A 16,458-nucleotide genomic window follows, 5' to 3' on the forward strand; every position below is an offset into this window, starting at 1 on the left:
GGTGTTTCAGTGTTGTCCATCCGAATTTTGTGATCGCTTCCATGGTTCTTTGACTGACATGTGGCCATGCATTGACGCGCAACAGCAAAACATCCTGCTTTTTCCGATGTGGTCGAACACGACTCAGTCGAGCTTGAAGTTTCTTCAGTGTCGTCACATATGCGTCAGAATTTATGGTGGTTCCACTTGGCATGATGTCCAAAAGCAAGAGTCCTTCGGAATCGCAAAACACCGCAGCCATAACTTTTCCAGCAGTAGGTGTGGTTTTGAATTTTTTTTCTTGGGTGGATTTGCGACTCCATTGATTGCCTCTTCGTCTCTGGTGAAAAATGATGGAGCCATGTTTCATCACCTGTCACAATTCTTCCAAGAAATTTATCTCCACCATTCTCGTAGTGTTCCAAAAGTTCGCTGCATACCGTTTTTCTTGTTTCTTTGTGAGCCACTGTCTACATCCTGGGAACCCACCTGGCACAAGCCTTTTTTAACGCCAACACTTTCAGTATTCTGCAAACACTTCCTTCCCCTATCCCAACGTGATGCGTCTTTCAGCAGTCACGAATCCGTTAACTCTCTGCACATTGTCTGGAGTGTGTGCAGCACGAGGCCTGCCGCTGCGAGGACGATCCTCAATGTTGCCGAGCCCGCGTTCATCACATAAGCTGCTTGGCCACCGACTAACTATACTGCGATCGACAGCAGCGTCTCTATACACCTTTTTCAACCTCTCGTGGATGTTTCCCACTGTCTCGTTTTCACAGCACATGAATTCTATGACAGCGCGTTGCTTCAGACGAACGTCAATTGTAGCAGCTATCTTGAAGACATGTTGAACTAAGTTTGAAAACAAGCGGGAAGGATGTATCTACACACTGTAAAATTTTCACACATGCAGAATGAAAACTGTATTGTTGCAAAAATAGTGTGCATTTCTTTTGGAGTGACCCTCGTACGTTGACGTCGAACGTAGGCGGTAGTCACATTAATGCGACTGGACTGTGTAATTTCGGCCATTTGCAGCAGTTTCCGTCTACCTCTACATCTACATTTATATTACGCAAGCCACCCATTGGTGTGTGGATGAGGGCACTTTACGTGCCACTGTCATTACCTCCCTTTCAGGTTCCAGTCGCGTATGGTTCGCGGGAAGAACGACTGCCGGAAAGCCTCCGTGCGCGCTCGAATCTCTCTTTTTTTTACATTCGTGGTCTCTTCGGGAGGTATAAGTAGGGGGAAGCAATATATTCGATACCTCATTCAGAAACGCACTCTCTCGAAACCTGGACAGCAAGCAACACCGCGATGCAGAGCGCCTCTCTTGCAGAGTCTGCCACTTGAGTTTGCTAAACATCTCAGTAACGCTATCACGCTTACCAAATAACCCTGTGACGAAACGCGCCGCTCTTCTTTGGATCTTCTCTACCTCCTCCGTCAACCCGACCTGGTACGGATCCCACACTGATAAGCAATACTCAAGTATATGTCGAACGAGTGTTTTGTAAGTCACCTCCTTTGTTGATGGGCTACATTTTCTAAGGACTCTCCCGATGAGTCTCAATCTGGCACCCGCCTTACCAACAATTAATTTTATTTGATCATTCCACTTCAAATTGTTCCGTACGCATACTTCCAGATATTTTACAGAAGTAACTGCTACCAGTGTTTGTTCCGCTATCATATAATCATACAATAAAAGATCCTTCTTTCTATGTATTCGCAATACATTACTTTTTTCTATGTTAAGGGTCAGTTGCCACTCCCTGCACCAAGTGCCTATCCGCTGCAGATCTTCCTGCATTTCGGTGCAATTTTCTAATGCTGCAACCTCTCTCTCTACTACAGCATCATCCGCGAAAAGTCGCATGGAACTTCCGACACTATCTACTAGGTCATTTATATATATTGTGAAAAGCAATGGTCCCATAACACTCCCCTGTGGTACGCCAGAGGTTACTTTAACGTCTGTAGACGTCTCTCCATTGAGAACAACATGTTGTGTACTGTTTGCTAAAAACTCTTCAATCCAGCCACGCAGCTGGTCTGATATCCCGTAGACTCTTACTTTATTTATCAGGCGATAGTACTGAACGCCTTCCGGAAGCCAAGAAAAATGGCACATACCTGGGAGCCTGTATGTAATATTTTCTGGGTCTCATGAACAAATAAAGCGAGTTTGGTCTCACACGATCGCTGTTTCCGGAATCCGTGTTGATTCCTACAGAGTAGATTCTGGGTTTCCAGAAATGATATGATACGCGAGCAAAAAATATGTTCTAAAATTCTACAACCGATCGATGTCAGAGATATAGGCCTGTAGTTTTGCGCATCTGCTAGACAACCCTTCTTGACAACTGGGACTACCTGTGCTCTTTTCCAATCATTTGCAACCTTCCGTTCCTCTAGAGACTTGCGGTACACGGCTGTTAGAAGGGAGGCAAGTTCTTTCGCGTACTCTGTCTAGAATCGAAATGTTATCCCGTCAGGTCCAGTGGACTTTCCTCTGTTAAGTGAGTTCAGTTGCTTTTCTATTCCTTGGACATTTATTTCGATGTCAGTCATTTTATCGCTCGTGCGGTGATTTAGAGAAGGAACTGCAGTGCGGTCTTCCTCTGTGAAACAGCTTTGAAAAAAGGTGTTTAGTATTTCAGCTTTACGCGTGTCATCCTCTGTTTCAATGCCATCATCACCCCAGAGTGTCTGGATATGCTGTTTCGATCCACTTACTGATTTAACGTAAGACCAGAACTTCCTAGGATTTTCTGTCAAGTCGGTACATAGAATTTTACTTTCGAATTCACTGAACGCTTCACGCATAGCCCTCATTACGCTAACTTTGACATCGTTTAGCTTCTGTTTGTCTGAGAGGTTTTGGCTGGGCTTAAACTTGCAGTGAAGCTCTCTTTGATTTCGCAGTAGTTTCCTAACTTTGTTGTTGAACCATGATGGGTTTTTCCCGTCCCTCACAGTTTTACTCGGCACGTACCTGTCTAAAACGCATTTTACGATTGCCTTGAACTTTTTCAATAAACACTCAACATTGTCAGTGTCGGAACAGAAATTTTCGTTTTGATCTGTTAGGCAGTTTGAAATCTGCCTCCTATTACTCTTGCTAAACAGATAAACCTTCCTCACTTTTTTTACATTCCTATTTACTTCCATATTCAAGGATGCTGCAACGGCCTTATGATCACTGATTCCCTGTTCTGCGCTTACAGAGTCGAAAAGTTCGGGTCTGTTTGTTATCAGTAGGTCCAAGATGTTATCTCGACGAGTCGGTTCTCTGTTTAATTGCTCGAGGTAATTTTCGGATAGTGCATTCAGTATAATGTCACTCGATGCTCTGTCCCTACAACCCGTCCTAAACATCTGATTGTCCTAGTCTACATCTGGTAAATTGAAATCTCCACCTAAGACTATAACATGCTGAGGAAATTTATGTGAAATGTATTCCAGATTTTCTCTCAGTTGTTCTGCCACTAATGCTGCTGAGTCGGGAGGTCGGTAAAAGGAGTCAATTATTAACCAAGCTCGGTTGTTGAGTATAACCTCCACCCATAATAATTCACAGGAACTATCCACTTCTGTTTCACTACAGGATAAACTACTACTAACAGCGAAAAACACGCCACCACCGGTTGCATGCAATCTATCTTTTCTAAACACCGTCTGTGCCTTTGTAAAAATTTCGGTAGAATTTATCTCTGGCTTCAGCCAGCTTTCCGTACCTATAACGATTTCAGCTTCGGTGCTTTCTATCAGTGCTTGAAGTTCCGGTACTTTACCAACACAGCTTCGACTGTTTACAATTAAACGATATGGCCTGCTGCTTAGTCCCCGCATGTCCCGACTTTGCCCCGCACCCTTTGAGGCTGTTGCCCTTTCTGTACTTGCCCAAGGCAATCTAACATAGAAACCGCCCAGTCCACGCCACACAACCCCTGCTACCCGTGTAGCCGCCTGCTGGGTGTAGTGGATTCCTGACCTATCCAGCGGAACCCGAAACCCCACCACCCTATGGCGCAAGCCGAGGAATCTCCAGCCCACACGGTCGCAGAACCGTCTCAGCCTCTGATTCAGACCCTGCACTCTGCTCTGTACCAAAGGTCCGCAGTCAGTCCTGTCGACGATGCTGCTGATGGTGAGCTCTGCTTTCATCCCGCTAGTGAGACTGGCAGTCTTCACCAAATCAGATAGCCGCCGCAAGCCAGAGAGGATTTCCTCCGATCCATAGCGACACACATCATTGGTGCCGACGTGAGCGACCACCTGCAGATGGGTGCACCCTGTACCCTCCATGGCTTCCGGAAGGACCCTTTCCACATCTGGAATGACTCCCCCCGGTATGCACACGGAGTGAACATTGGTTTTCTTCCCCTCCCTTGCAGCTATACCCCTAAGGGGCCCCATTACGTGCCTGATGCTGGAGCTCCCAACTACCAGTAAGCCCACCGTCTGCGACCGCCCAGATCTTGTAGACTGAGGGGCAACCCTGGAACAGGACAAGCAACCATGTCCGGCCGAAGATCAGTATCAGCCGGAGACAGAGCCTGAAACTGGTTTGTCAGCCAAACTGGAGAGGCCTTCCGTTCAGCCCTCCGGAATGTCTTTCGCCCCCTGCCACACCTCGAGACGACCTCCCGCTCTACCACAGGTGAGGGGTCAGCCTCAATGTGGGCAGTATCCCGGACAGCCACAGTCGTAGTCCGATCGGGGGATGTATGGGACGAGCCGGCCATTCCCGACAAACCCCCGTCCGGACCCCCAGAGTGGCGCCCATTGGCAACAGCCTCAAGGTGCATTCGAACACAGCAGTCGCAGTCCCTATCCATGCTAAATACTGTTGTGCAAAGAACGTCTGAACTAATCTACAGAGAGCACGAACAATTCGACACAAAATCCGTCGTGATATGCGAAATTTATACGCAGTCTCTGTAGCGTAGAGAGGCGAGTGAAGATCGCGCGGACTGGCGGCGCGGCTGCAGTCCGGTGATCAGTGTGCGTGGGCCGGCAGGTGTTCCTGACGGCGGGCGGCGACCGGTGCGTGCGCGTGTGGGCGCGCGGCGTGTGGCAGCCGGTGGCGACGCTGCGCGCGGGCCGCGACGCGGTGCGCGCGGCCGCGTGGAGCCCCGCGCTGGCGCCGCTGCTGGCGGCGGCGGCCGACGTGCGGCTGCAGCTGTGGGACCTGGCGCGCGCCGCCTTCCGGCCCGCCTCCGAGACGGCGCTGCCCGGCGCCGCCGCCTGCTCGAGCCTGCTCTTCACGCCGTCGGGCAGCGCGCTGCTCGCCGCCGACGACGCGGGCGCCGTGCACGTGTTCACGCTGCGCGACGTGCCGCACCCGCCCTTCTTCCAGGCCGCCGCGCTCGCCGACGCCATCCGCAGGCTCAACGTCACCAGGCCCGAGCTGCTCGTGCGCCTCCGCAAGCTCGGCTCGCCCTTCTGAGCCCAATAACAGTTTTCTCTTAAAATCTCCATTACCGCCACGCTCCTTAACGAATTTGTTCATTTCTAGACTTGCTGGCACTACTTATCATATAGCGTGGCGCGTCGGCATTGCCGGCATTGCTCGGCTTAGAACCCGGTATTAGACATTTGTTTTCTTCCCTAACGGCACTGAAATACTCTCAACTGCAAGCATAACTGATATTACCATATTATTCACCAAATATTCCTTTTTATCACAAGTGGCGGTGTAATTTATAATTACGTCTCTGTGATGTACTGTTCACGTTGTTGTTCGGAGTAGAAAACTTTGCTCAATTATTGTTATTAACATTGCTGTTATTACCTTTATTTTTTATTTTAATGTCTCCATCATCGCCGAGGCTTCCAGCCCCAATGTATTTTATTATGTGATGACATACTTTCTCAAGCTGCAGTTTGTTCGTCTTGTTTATTTATAGAAGATACTTGACGTAGAAACGACTTCTTTTATTTATTTTAAAACATATACGAAAATCAAACTGATCAAGGAGTGTACCATGCTCCACAGTCACTTACAGTATTATATGTGTTCTACACCCTGGGTTTCTACGCAGAGTGCTATTCAGTCTGCATCCTATTGACGCCAGGGCACTAATGATGGCCCGCAAGGTTCAAAATGGTTCAAATGGCTCTGAGCACTACGCGACTTAACTTCTGAGGTCATCAGTCGCCTAGAACTTAGAACTACTTAAACCTAACTAACCTAAGGACATCACACACATCCATGCCCGAGGCACGATTCGAACCTGCGACCGTAGCGGTCGCGCGGTTCCAGGCTGTAGCGCCTAGAACCGCACGGCCACTTCGACCGGCCGGCTGGCCCGCAAGACATTCATTATCACACCCCGCATTCGACTGAACTTTATGCTCGGATCTTTACGTTTCATTTTTTCCTGAACAGCCTAATTATTAACGTTCTCATCACAAGGTACCGAGATATGCATTAAGAGGCACGATCTTTTATCTCACCTCACTGACATACAACAATGTAAGCTCCTTAGCTACAAGCGTTCGGTCGGTACAAATTTGTTGGTCGTACAGAATAGTGTCACAGACAGCCCACGTGACCACCTTAGGTGTGAATGGTGTGCTCCATGTGGTTCCCAAGTCGTGCAGCGACCGTAAACCATAAAAGTACCAAATATGCAGAACCAGTCGCATAATCATGTTTTATTTATTCACTTTTGCAAATCGAATAAATAAAACATGATTTTGCGACTGGATCCGGCATATTTGGTAATTTCACCTTAGGGGTGTAATCTTGCTGTTTGTTGGGGGGTTTTCGTACTCTTAGAGCTGCCTGTGCATATTTTCAAATGAAGGTATGTGCATACCTTACTGTTTCTCTACAAGTATTCATGCTCCGGCTAGATAAGACGCATGGTGTTATTATTACTACAGTAATTACTCAGCATTTGATACAAAGACATGCACAAATCTACAATTTTGGTATATCGACATAAAAAAAGAAATGCAGAGTACTAGTAAATCAAAACAAAAAAAATTTAGAGATTAATGTCTAGGTCCTCTTACCATTTCAGCATGATGCAGTTCCTCAAAGAACCCGGTGAGAGCATGTATGCCGCTATCTGTGCCGCTCGGTTGTAGTCACAGCTGGGATGCTCAAGCCATCTCTCATCATTGGATTGTAGTGAGAGTTCTTCGTCTCTAACACAAGAAAAAGATTAAAAAGTCGGAATGTGTAAGCTAGGGCTTTGACTCGCAGAAGCCTGGCGGGAGTCAAGACGACCATCCGACTTCCAGGCAGCAACACGCTCATGGCGTTTCTTCAGGCTGATTGACCGGATTTCAGTCGATTAATGGGATGTTGCTGGACTATGTCGATCGTGGAGTAGTGTACGACTTTTCTAAATTCTTGTGCACCAACAGATGAGAGCCTGCTGTTTCCTTGTGTGAAATGGAATGGTATTTCTTAGAAACGCGAGTAAGTCAACAGGCATAAGCAGTAACACACCACATACAATCGAATAACGAATCGAAGCTGGAGCTCCATTGTTGTTTCCACTACTATTCACGCTGCTGCTATTTAATTCTTAGGAAAAAATCTTTAAAGCGGCATGAAATGGAGCTTTACAAGAGACCGATTGCATTTATGATGCAAATCAAGTGTCATGCTCCTTCCACCCCCCTCCCCATCTTGGCTTATTCATTTCTGACAACTGAGAACTGCTGTAGCACAGAACAAGCATTTTAGTTCTCGTCGGAGACACTTTATTACATGCTTGTTTCATCTTACTACTTTAGTGATTTGAAATGTTCGACTTTGGCAAGGCCGCAGACTCTCCAAAATTATAAACGTCATAATTAACCACAAAGTATAGTTTATAACCTCATAACATCGTCAGATGTATAGAAGCTGGAAAAGAATAATGATAAAAATTACGCTTACAAATTAGTTCTTTCTCCACTAGAAGTATTTGGAAGTACGCTACCAAATGCTAATCTGATGACTCTCAAGACTACATTATATACGAGGGTTGTCCAGAAAGTAAGTTCCGATCGGTCGCGAAACGGACACCACAGTGAAAACCCGATGAAGCTTTGCACAGATGTGGTGGGTAGTGTCTCTAGTATGACCGTCAATCGCATCAAGACACTCTTTTCAGTTGTGAGCTCACTGTGAGCGAGTAAAGGTGCCTAGAAGAACGATGTCTCCCGCCAAGTAGGAGGACCCACTGAGAGGCTTCGCCTTAATGAGTGCAACCCACCTAACACAACTGCCACGCACCTCTTTCTTCATGGCAATTCTTAGCCGCACTCTGCAGGGGCAGTGAAGACGCTATAGACCAGCGTAGAGAATTATCGGAATGCACAGGCAGTTGCCTTCTATGACGATGGTGTTAGAAATTTGGTATAACGCTCCGACAAATGTTTAGGTCGGAGCGGAGACTATGTAGAGAAGTATCTGGAAAGTGTAGTTAACTCTTGCAAATAAAATGTTTCTGATTTTCACTGTGGTTTCCATTTAACGACCGATCGGAAGTTACTTTCTGGACAACCCTCGTATTCGAATTAGACTATCCGACAGATCTCTCAGTTTTCATCAATATCTGATGACTTTTTATCTTTACAAATTATGACAGAAACAGTGAATCCAGAAAACAATGGGCTGAGCAAATTCACATTCAAACCGAGAGAGTCCCCACGTAATCTTGTTGATTGGTTCCGTGGGGCAGGTGCTTGGTACACCTTGATGGCTAAGTGGGTATGCGGCTATAGTGGCAGCACGGCTCAGTATTTCTGCAGGGGATTCCCAAAAACTTGTGTTCATGCCACGAAGAATTGCTGCAGTACGCCAGGCAAAAGGAGGTCCGACACGATATTAGGAGGTGTCGTATAACTTTTGTCAACTCAATGTAAGGTGTTTGTATAGTTGGATGCAATACTCCCTCAGATATGCATGCATTTAGATAACAGGAAATCACTATATGCAGCCACTCATTTAATGGAGAGAAAAGTAAATCTGTTGAAAAGAAGGGAGGATGTACATCATGATTAGACAGATACAGGTACTATGCAGACATTGCTCTATAGAAACCATAAAGAATACAGACAACGCCCTACTGCATTTCATACCAAAGCAAGGCGATCTGACGAGTAAAACATTGTCTCTCCTTGTGCGGGAATCATACGATTTGTATAAGATGTTTTGGGACGTAGGCGCTTGTGGGCTCACTCTTTCAGATTACTGTGAACATGTATCAAGGTGAGTATTTCGACGTTCTCCCTTTTTTTTAAACATATTTACTTTACCCTCGATTAAATGGGTGGCTGCACGTAGCCATTTCTTTTGATCTAATGGGTACTGAGAAAAAGGTCTCAATAAAAAAAAAGAATAAGCAAAAACGTTGCGTTATTGTAGAAGTATGTACTATCGCCCTTATTTTTCAAAACTTTATTTAGGGTACAAGCTGTAATGCCTCAGTGACGATTTCTTCAGGCCCCAGTACATCAAACGTCCATAGTATTGCAGTCGCATCTGTACTTAATACAGGAACCATTGTTGTAGCTGGATTGCGTAGACGCCTTTCGAATAGTGTGTACTCTCCGCACACATAACAACAAATGTCATTACATGTGTCTAGAGCACACGCTCTTCGAAAGACTTCTACGGAAATGCAGTTGCTACAGTGGTTCCCGTGTAATGTACGGATACTGAAGGTCTGGCATTAAGTCACGTAGGAGGCTAGCGACTTCTCTATTAATTATACATAGATCTATCCTGAAGCTGACAACGTCGCATAAAAAGTCATAGAACAGATGAAGAATGATTTAATCGATCAGCAAGTGACGCGTTTCGGAATTACACACATAAAAAAAAAAGTTTTGCATCACCTCGGTTCCGAGAGTTCCGGAACCTGTTCAGAAAATTGGAATAGAGATCAACATAAACATTATTTCCGCCCTTTTTATTGTTCATGACAATCACACGTTGCATGTTGTGCTGTCATACAGCGAGACCTTCAGTGGTCGTGGTCCAGATTGCTGTACACACCGGTACCTCTAATACCCAGTAGCACGCCCTCTTGAATTGATGCATGCCTGTATTCGTCGTGGCATACTATCCACAAGTTCAGCAAGGCACTGATAATTCCTCTCCTCAACGACGATTCGGCGAAGAATCCTCAGAGTGGTTGATGGGTCACATCGCCCATAAACAGCCCTTTTCAATCTATCCCAAGCATGTTAGATAGCGTTCATATCTGGAGAACATTCTGGCCACTCTAGTCGAGCGATGTCATTATCCTGAAGGAAATAATTCACAAGATGTGCACGAGGGGGGCGTCGATGAAGACGAATGACTCGCCAATATGCTGCCGATATGGTTCCACTATCGGTCGAAGGACGGCATTCACGTTACGTCGCCTTCCATAACTATCAGAGGCGTACGTCAGCCCCACATAATGCCACCCCAAAACATCAGGGGACCTCCACCTCGCTTCACTCGCTGTACAGTGGGTCTAAGGCGTTCAGCCTGCCTAGATTGCCTCCAAATACGTCTCCGACGATTGTCTGGTTGAAGGCATATGCGACATTCAGCGGTGAAGAGAACGTGATGCCAATCCTGAGCTGTCCGTTCGGCATGTTGTTGGGCCCATCTGTGCCGCGCTGCATGGTGTCTTGGTTGCAAATATGGACCTCGCCATGGACGTCGGGAGTGAAGTTTCGCATCGTGCAGCATATTGCGCACAGTTTGAGACGTAACACGACGGCCTGTGGCTGCACTAAAAGTATTATGCAACATGGTTGCGTTGCTGTCAGGGTTCCTCCGACTGATAATCCGTAGGTAGCGGTCATCCACTGCAGTAATAGCCGTTGGGCGGCATAAGCGAGGCATGTCATCGACAATTCCTGTCTCTCTGTATCTCCTCCATGTCCAAACAACATCGCTTTGGTTCACTCCAAGACGCCTGGACACATCACTTGTTGAGAGCCCTTCCTGGCACAAAGTAACAATGCAGACGCGATCGAATCGCGGTATGGACCGTCTAGGTATGGTTGAACTACAGACAACACGAGGCGTGTACCTCCTTCCTGGTGGAATGAGTGGAACTGATCGGCTGTCGCATCACCTCCGTCTAATAGGCGCTGCTCTTGCATGGTTGTTTATATCTTTGGGCGGGTTTAGTGTCATCTCTGAAGAGTCACAGGGACTGTGTCTGTGATACAGTATCCACGATCAACGTCTATCATCAGGAGTTCTGGGAACTGGGGTGATGCAAAACTTTTTTTGATGTGTGTATAAGTTTATCGGTGTCTAATTTTTAATGTCTAGTTTTTAGTCACCGATCTGGCCAATATGCCATGTGGAATTACTGTCTTTTCTCATTTACAAAACTACTTAAAAATCCGTACTTTCTAAAAAAAACACACAGGAATAATTATGCCTTCACTTTAAAACAGTTTTTAAGCATCCTGCACAACTAAAACTGGCAAATTATAACTTCCTTCGGAGTACGAACTACACACGACCATACAATTGAAAATCTTTACTCCGATTCCCTAGGCTGCTGTAAGCATTCTACGTCTCCAAGAGAATAGAAACGCGAAGAATACTCCGTTCTGATTGGTCAGTTTTCTTTAATGCCAATAGAATAACATCATCCTCTCGCGTTAGTCCGCCCTTTTCGTGACTAACCAATCAACAAATAACACACTTTCGGACTGTACTTTTTCACGAAATAAATATTTAACATTCTGATATTTTCTTTATCAAAAAAGCCTTCAAGAAATAAACAGAACAATTCACAAAAACATTCTCTTGACCTGTTTCTTGGATGTCTCTGTGCACTGCTGTACACTGATGGATGAAAATTGGGACTACGTACTCGACTGAAACCACTTATTACCATCTGTCACTGTGCACGCAAGTCATTCTCCTGACACACAGGTTCTAGACAGGAGCGATATAACTCTAGAAAGGCGGAGTTTCTAACATTCCTAAAACGGCGGAAAGGGGTCATTTTGACCTCACATAAAATATTTTCGTATTTTACTTAAACAAGTACTTTTTTTAGTGTCTGTTAATCCATACTTTATTTCTAATAATCACAACAATTATTTACAATTATAAATAATAATTACTAATTTATTTGAACAACATTGTATCATATAAATTTATTGTTGCTACTGCTAACAACTTTCTTAACTATAGATTATTAACTATTCATACAACCTTCTAGACACATTTAGTATATTTGGCCCATTTTACTCTCACATATATTTTACAAACGGCTCTGTATTACTGTTCGCTCAAGTCATTTGAAGCTGCTAAATGCACTTAGCACAGGTTATTTCTGTTTCACACACTTTTCGCTGGTCTTGTTGCTTTTTAAGAAGACTGATTTCGAACTTCCTCCGCTTTCTAGGTGATTTGAGTCCCATATCATCTTCCTTTGCCTGATGTTCTTGCTTTTCCATTCCCTTGAGTTCATTTGCCGGCTGAAATATGAACTTCTTCCTTTCCATTTTCTTGTTCGTTACGATCTTATAGATGACCCATTGCCGCCATGTCCAGTATGTTGTAGAAGACATGCATTGGCCGTCTCCTACATACAACCTTCATAGCATATTTACGGGTCATTTGATCAACCACATCCACCCCGTACTTTGTTGCATTGTAGAACATTACGGTTTCGGGTTTTTTCTTTCCTTCCTTGCTTATTGCTACTTCAGCATGCAGCATTTTCAGAAGAATGACATTTTTATTCTTCTTTCCTTGGTATACAGCCAAGTTACAGTCTGTGTTGCCACTATTGTGCGGTATTGTGGTGGAGTGTATTTTAGCATTCGGCTTCCTTACTTCATCGGTGATTCCACAGCGGATCTTGTTCATTGTACCAACTAATGAAGCTTTCTTTTCTTTGAGTATTTTAGCAAGTTGAAGAGATGTAAAGTTGTCTGTGATCACATTTCTTCCTTGATTTACAAATAGCTCCATGAGACACAGAACGATGTACTCTCCAAGTGGTTGTTTCTCTCTATGCGTATCCTCTTTGCCGAGGTATGGGAAAGCATTACATATATACTTTGTCGTTACATCAACAGCCAACCATAATTTCAAACCATATCTGTCTGGTTTGTTGGACGCGAATTGAGTGAAGCTGCATCTTGCTTTGCTTGGTAACAATGCATCACAAATAAGACGGAAGGCACTGATGACAGAGCTGTCTACTCATTGGCAAACATAAGCAGTGGGACCTCCTCTCTCCTTCAGAACATTCACAGCTGAGCGGCTTCCAGAAGATGAATAATTTCCAATCTTCCACACGGTTCCATTCCTTGCAATCATCTTCGTAGACGCTTCCAACTCTACCTGCTGTGGTGAAAGAGCCGATGATTGCTATGAATGTGAAACGTTACTTATGTATTACTTGAAGCCTCCTGAGTGCTTACTCCAAGTTTCCGATACTTCCATCAGATAGCGCAGCCGCAGGAGAGTTTCAAAATGGCGTCTGTAGGTGATGTACGTTACAAGCAACGTGCCGTCATTGAATTTCTCACAGAGAAAGAGACTGGAGAATATTCACAAACGCTTGAGCAAAATCTATGGAGCATCTGCTGTCGACAGTAGTACAGTTAGTCGCTGGGCATGGAGAGTGGAGTCATCAGAAAGCAGTTCGGCGAAGCTCCACGATTTGCAGCGGTCGGGGAGACCATCCACGACTGTAACGCCTGACATGTTGCAGCGAGCTGATCTTGTCATTCGCCATTAAAGGATGCCATTCGTGGAAGACATTTTTAGGAGCTGAGGAGGTGATTCACACAGTGAAACACTGGCTCCGTCACAGGACACGGACTGATACTAACAGGGCATACACGCCCTTGCTTCGCGCTTGAGGAAGGCCATAGAACGTGATGGATATCACGTGGAAAAATAAGGCGTGTAGATAAAACACCATTCTTTGTTGTGTGTAATTCTCATTATTTTTAATAAAGAATTGTTGAAGGAAAAAAAATGACGTTCATTACTTTCTGGGCAACCTTTGTATAAGAACCTTTATCGCGAATATTTTTATTTTTTTCTGGAGCTTTTAGATTTAGTTGATTATCATCAAATATTTCTGACATTCTAATTACATGAAACGTAAATACTTGTAGTCGAGATAGACGCGCGTTAAATGGTGTAAAAAAGTACAATAAAACTATAATAAACATACACAATTGACCCCTATTGTAATGTCACCGTCAGCAAATAGTATTCAAAAAAGATCTGTAGCCAAGATAGGAGCCATCAAAACACGTAAGCACATAATGAGACTATAAGAAACAAACACAACTGATCCGTATTATAAGGTCACCGACAGCATACTGTGTGCTGACAGCATCCTAACACTACGAGACAATTGTGTGTGTGTGTGTTTTTTTATATAGTGTCATTATGTTTTACATATTTGCCTGTCTTGGCTGCAAAACTTTTATGTTATATTCAGGTAGTTTAGAAGGACAGCAGATAAACACATCGAAATCAGCTATAAAACAAAAGAACAATGAGAAATCGAAGAATGATTTATATTCTACAGATTTCAAAATTATTTACTTCAACTTTACAATGTCATCTCTTTTCGTATAGCACAACAGAGCGATAGTTAAGTTACTATGAGTATAATTGTTGTAGCTTTAGAACAATTTCGTAACGAAAGTCACGTGATGCGATTTCCCTGAATGCGTAAAACATGATGGAGTGCTTACTCTCGCTTGAAAATCTTTGTGTATGTTTATTATAGTTTTATTGTATTTTTTTGCATCATTTGGCGGGGCCTATCTTGGCTACAAGTATTTACGTTTCATGTAATTAGATGTCAGAAATATCTGCAGCAGAGTAGTACCTTTCTTTCCGTTTTTTTACTTTATAATGTTGTTCTCTTCAGAAATTTGTCTAATTTTTTCAGTGCGTCTCTCATGTTTTTCGATAACTGTTTGTAGGAATTTACTCTCTTTAAAATTTCGTATGATACTTCGGACATTTTGTGTGATTTATCAATTCTATATGAATGCTACAAGTTGATACTGGTTACTTATTTAGTTTTAGAGCACGAAAACGTAATTACTATTTTTAAAGATTTGTACTGTGTGGTTTGGTTTACAGTACATGTGAAGGTAGTGCATTTCCTGCATTATGTAGACTGTAATTTGATAACAGAAAATTGAATTTATTGGATTTATTATTCAGTTTCTCAATTTGCTGCAGAGCTTGTGTGAAATATCAGTAACACAATAATTATATGTTCCAAATACTTCTTCCCACTGTAGCGGCCCCACACAAAACGTAGCGGTATTTGTCTGTTTGTATTTATATGCAACTAAAGTCTTTGTAAAATGTTCTTCAACTGGTTGGCCAGCTCACCTGATCACACTGTCGAACTGTACCTGTTTTAAGTTATTCACATTAATTTCTCTTCTCCCCCATTTTCAGTTACCTCTCTAGTATGTGTCGTGTTACACCGCCCGAGAAAATATGTTTGTGTTGACACACCTTTGGTCTTGAAGGATGGGCAACATACACTTATTCTCTTTCTTCCTTGTATTAGTAAAACAGACGTAAGCCAAAGAACTCTTATGTAATTCACAATACTAACCATTATATTGTAGATAATATCGCTAAATAAGTTATTTTTCTTATCTATGGAACTATTAGCGTACTTCATCAGAGGTTGGTTAGCGGGTAGCAGAGGAGATTAATAAATTATATAAAGTAAATGCATTTTCTACATGATTTTTTCCTTGCAATAACACGTAAAAGAATATAGCTTTACTTTTTTCATATATACGGTATTGAAGGCATATTATACAAAATTTGTGAACTATGAATGTACTTGAACCATAGTTTCGAATGAATAATTAGCCCATGAAGTTGGTAACATTTTTGTATCTGTTCGAGTTTGAATTTGACAAAACTTGTGAATTAAACACAAAAGGAAATAATTCAGCTCTTTTATATTTCTCACTCTCTTCCTTTCACAGTTCACGAGGACCAAGTTGCTCCGTCGCTATTTCGAATCCTTGTGGTCTGCGTTAGCTGCTCCTGTAAAATAAGAACAATTAATTTTCAGGGGGATTAAATGCCGAAATTGAGAAAAGGCATTTCCCCAGCAGCTAAAGCTCTCGAGCTTTGTGCCTCATGATGCATGTATATAATAAAAACTCTCAGTATTTCGCTGGAGCACCAGCTCACTGTCTTCAGGAAATGAAATTTGTAATATCACTTTAATTTTTGGCTATATTGATTTAATTACACTACATTTAGGCCAACGCTTAACGTTGTAAGTGAAATGGTAGGCTAATTCATACGCCCCTAGCTTAATACATACAATTTTGTTGCCCATTCTGAAGAAGGAATATCACATTACCCGTTGTCTTGAGAATATTTGACAAACAGTTCTGGCAACATTTAGGCGTGATCGCCATCAACTATTACCAAATGTTAGTTAATGGCCGGTTGGTTTATTCACTCGA

At 43.5% G+C, this 16,458-nt stretch overlaps 2 protein-coding genes across 2 annotated transcripts in view; one reads left to right on the forward strand and one right to left on the reverse strand.

The window, feature by feature from the left end:
- LOC126469890 (dynein axonemal intermediate chain 4-like) overlaps window positions 1-5,440 on the forward strand; it is a 62,509-nt gene extending 57,069 nt beyond the window's left edge. The window contains exon 5 of the mRNA XM_050097273.1: window positions 5,012-5,440. Coding sequence (XP_049953230.1) covers window positions 5,012-5,440 — 429 coding nt within the window. The remainder of the gene's footprint in view (window positions 1-5,011) is intronic.
- Window positions 5,441-15,780: 10,340 nt separating this feature from the next.
- The window catches only part of LOC126469952 (lysosomal acid glucosylceramidase-like), a 167,195-nt gene continuing 166,517 nt past the window's right edge, over window positions 15,781-16,458 (reverse strand). The window contains exon 11 of the mRNA XM_050097405.1: window positions 15,781-16,027. Coding sequence (XP_049953362.1) covers window positions 16,018-16,027 — 10 coding nt within the window. The 3' untranslated portion in view covers window positions 15,781-16,017. The remainder of the gene's footprint in view (window positions 16,028-16,458) is intronic.

Source organism: Schistocerca serialis, chromosome 1 (genome assembly GCF_023864345.2).
Source record: "Schistocerca serialis cubense isolate TAMUIC-IGC-003099 chromosome 1, iqSchSeri2.2, whole genome shotgun sequence".
Classification (NCBI taxonomy): domain Eukaryota; kingdom Metazoa; phylum Arthropoda; class Insecta; order Orthoptera; family Acrididae; genus Schistocerca; species Schistocerca serialis.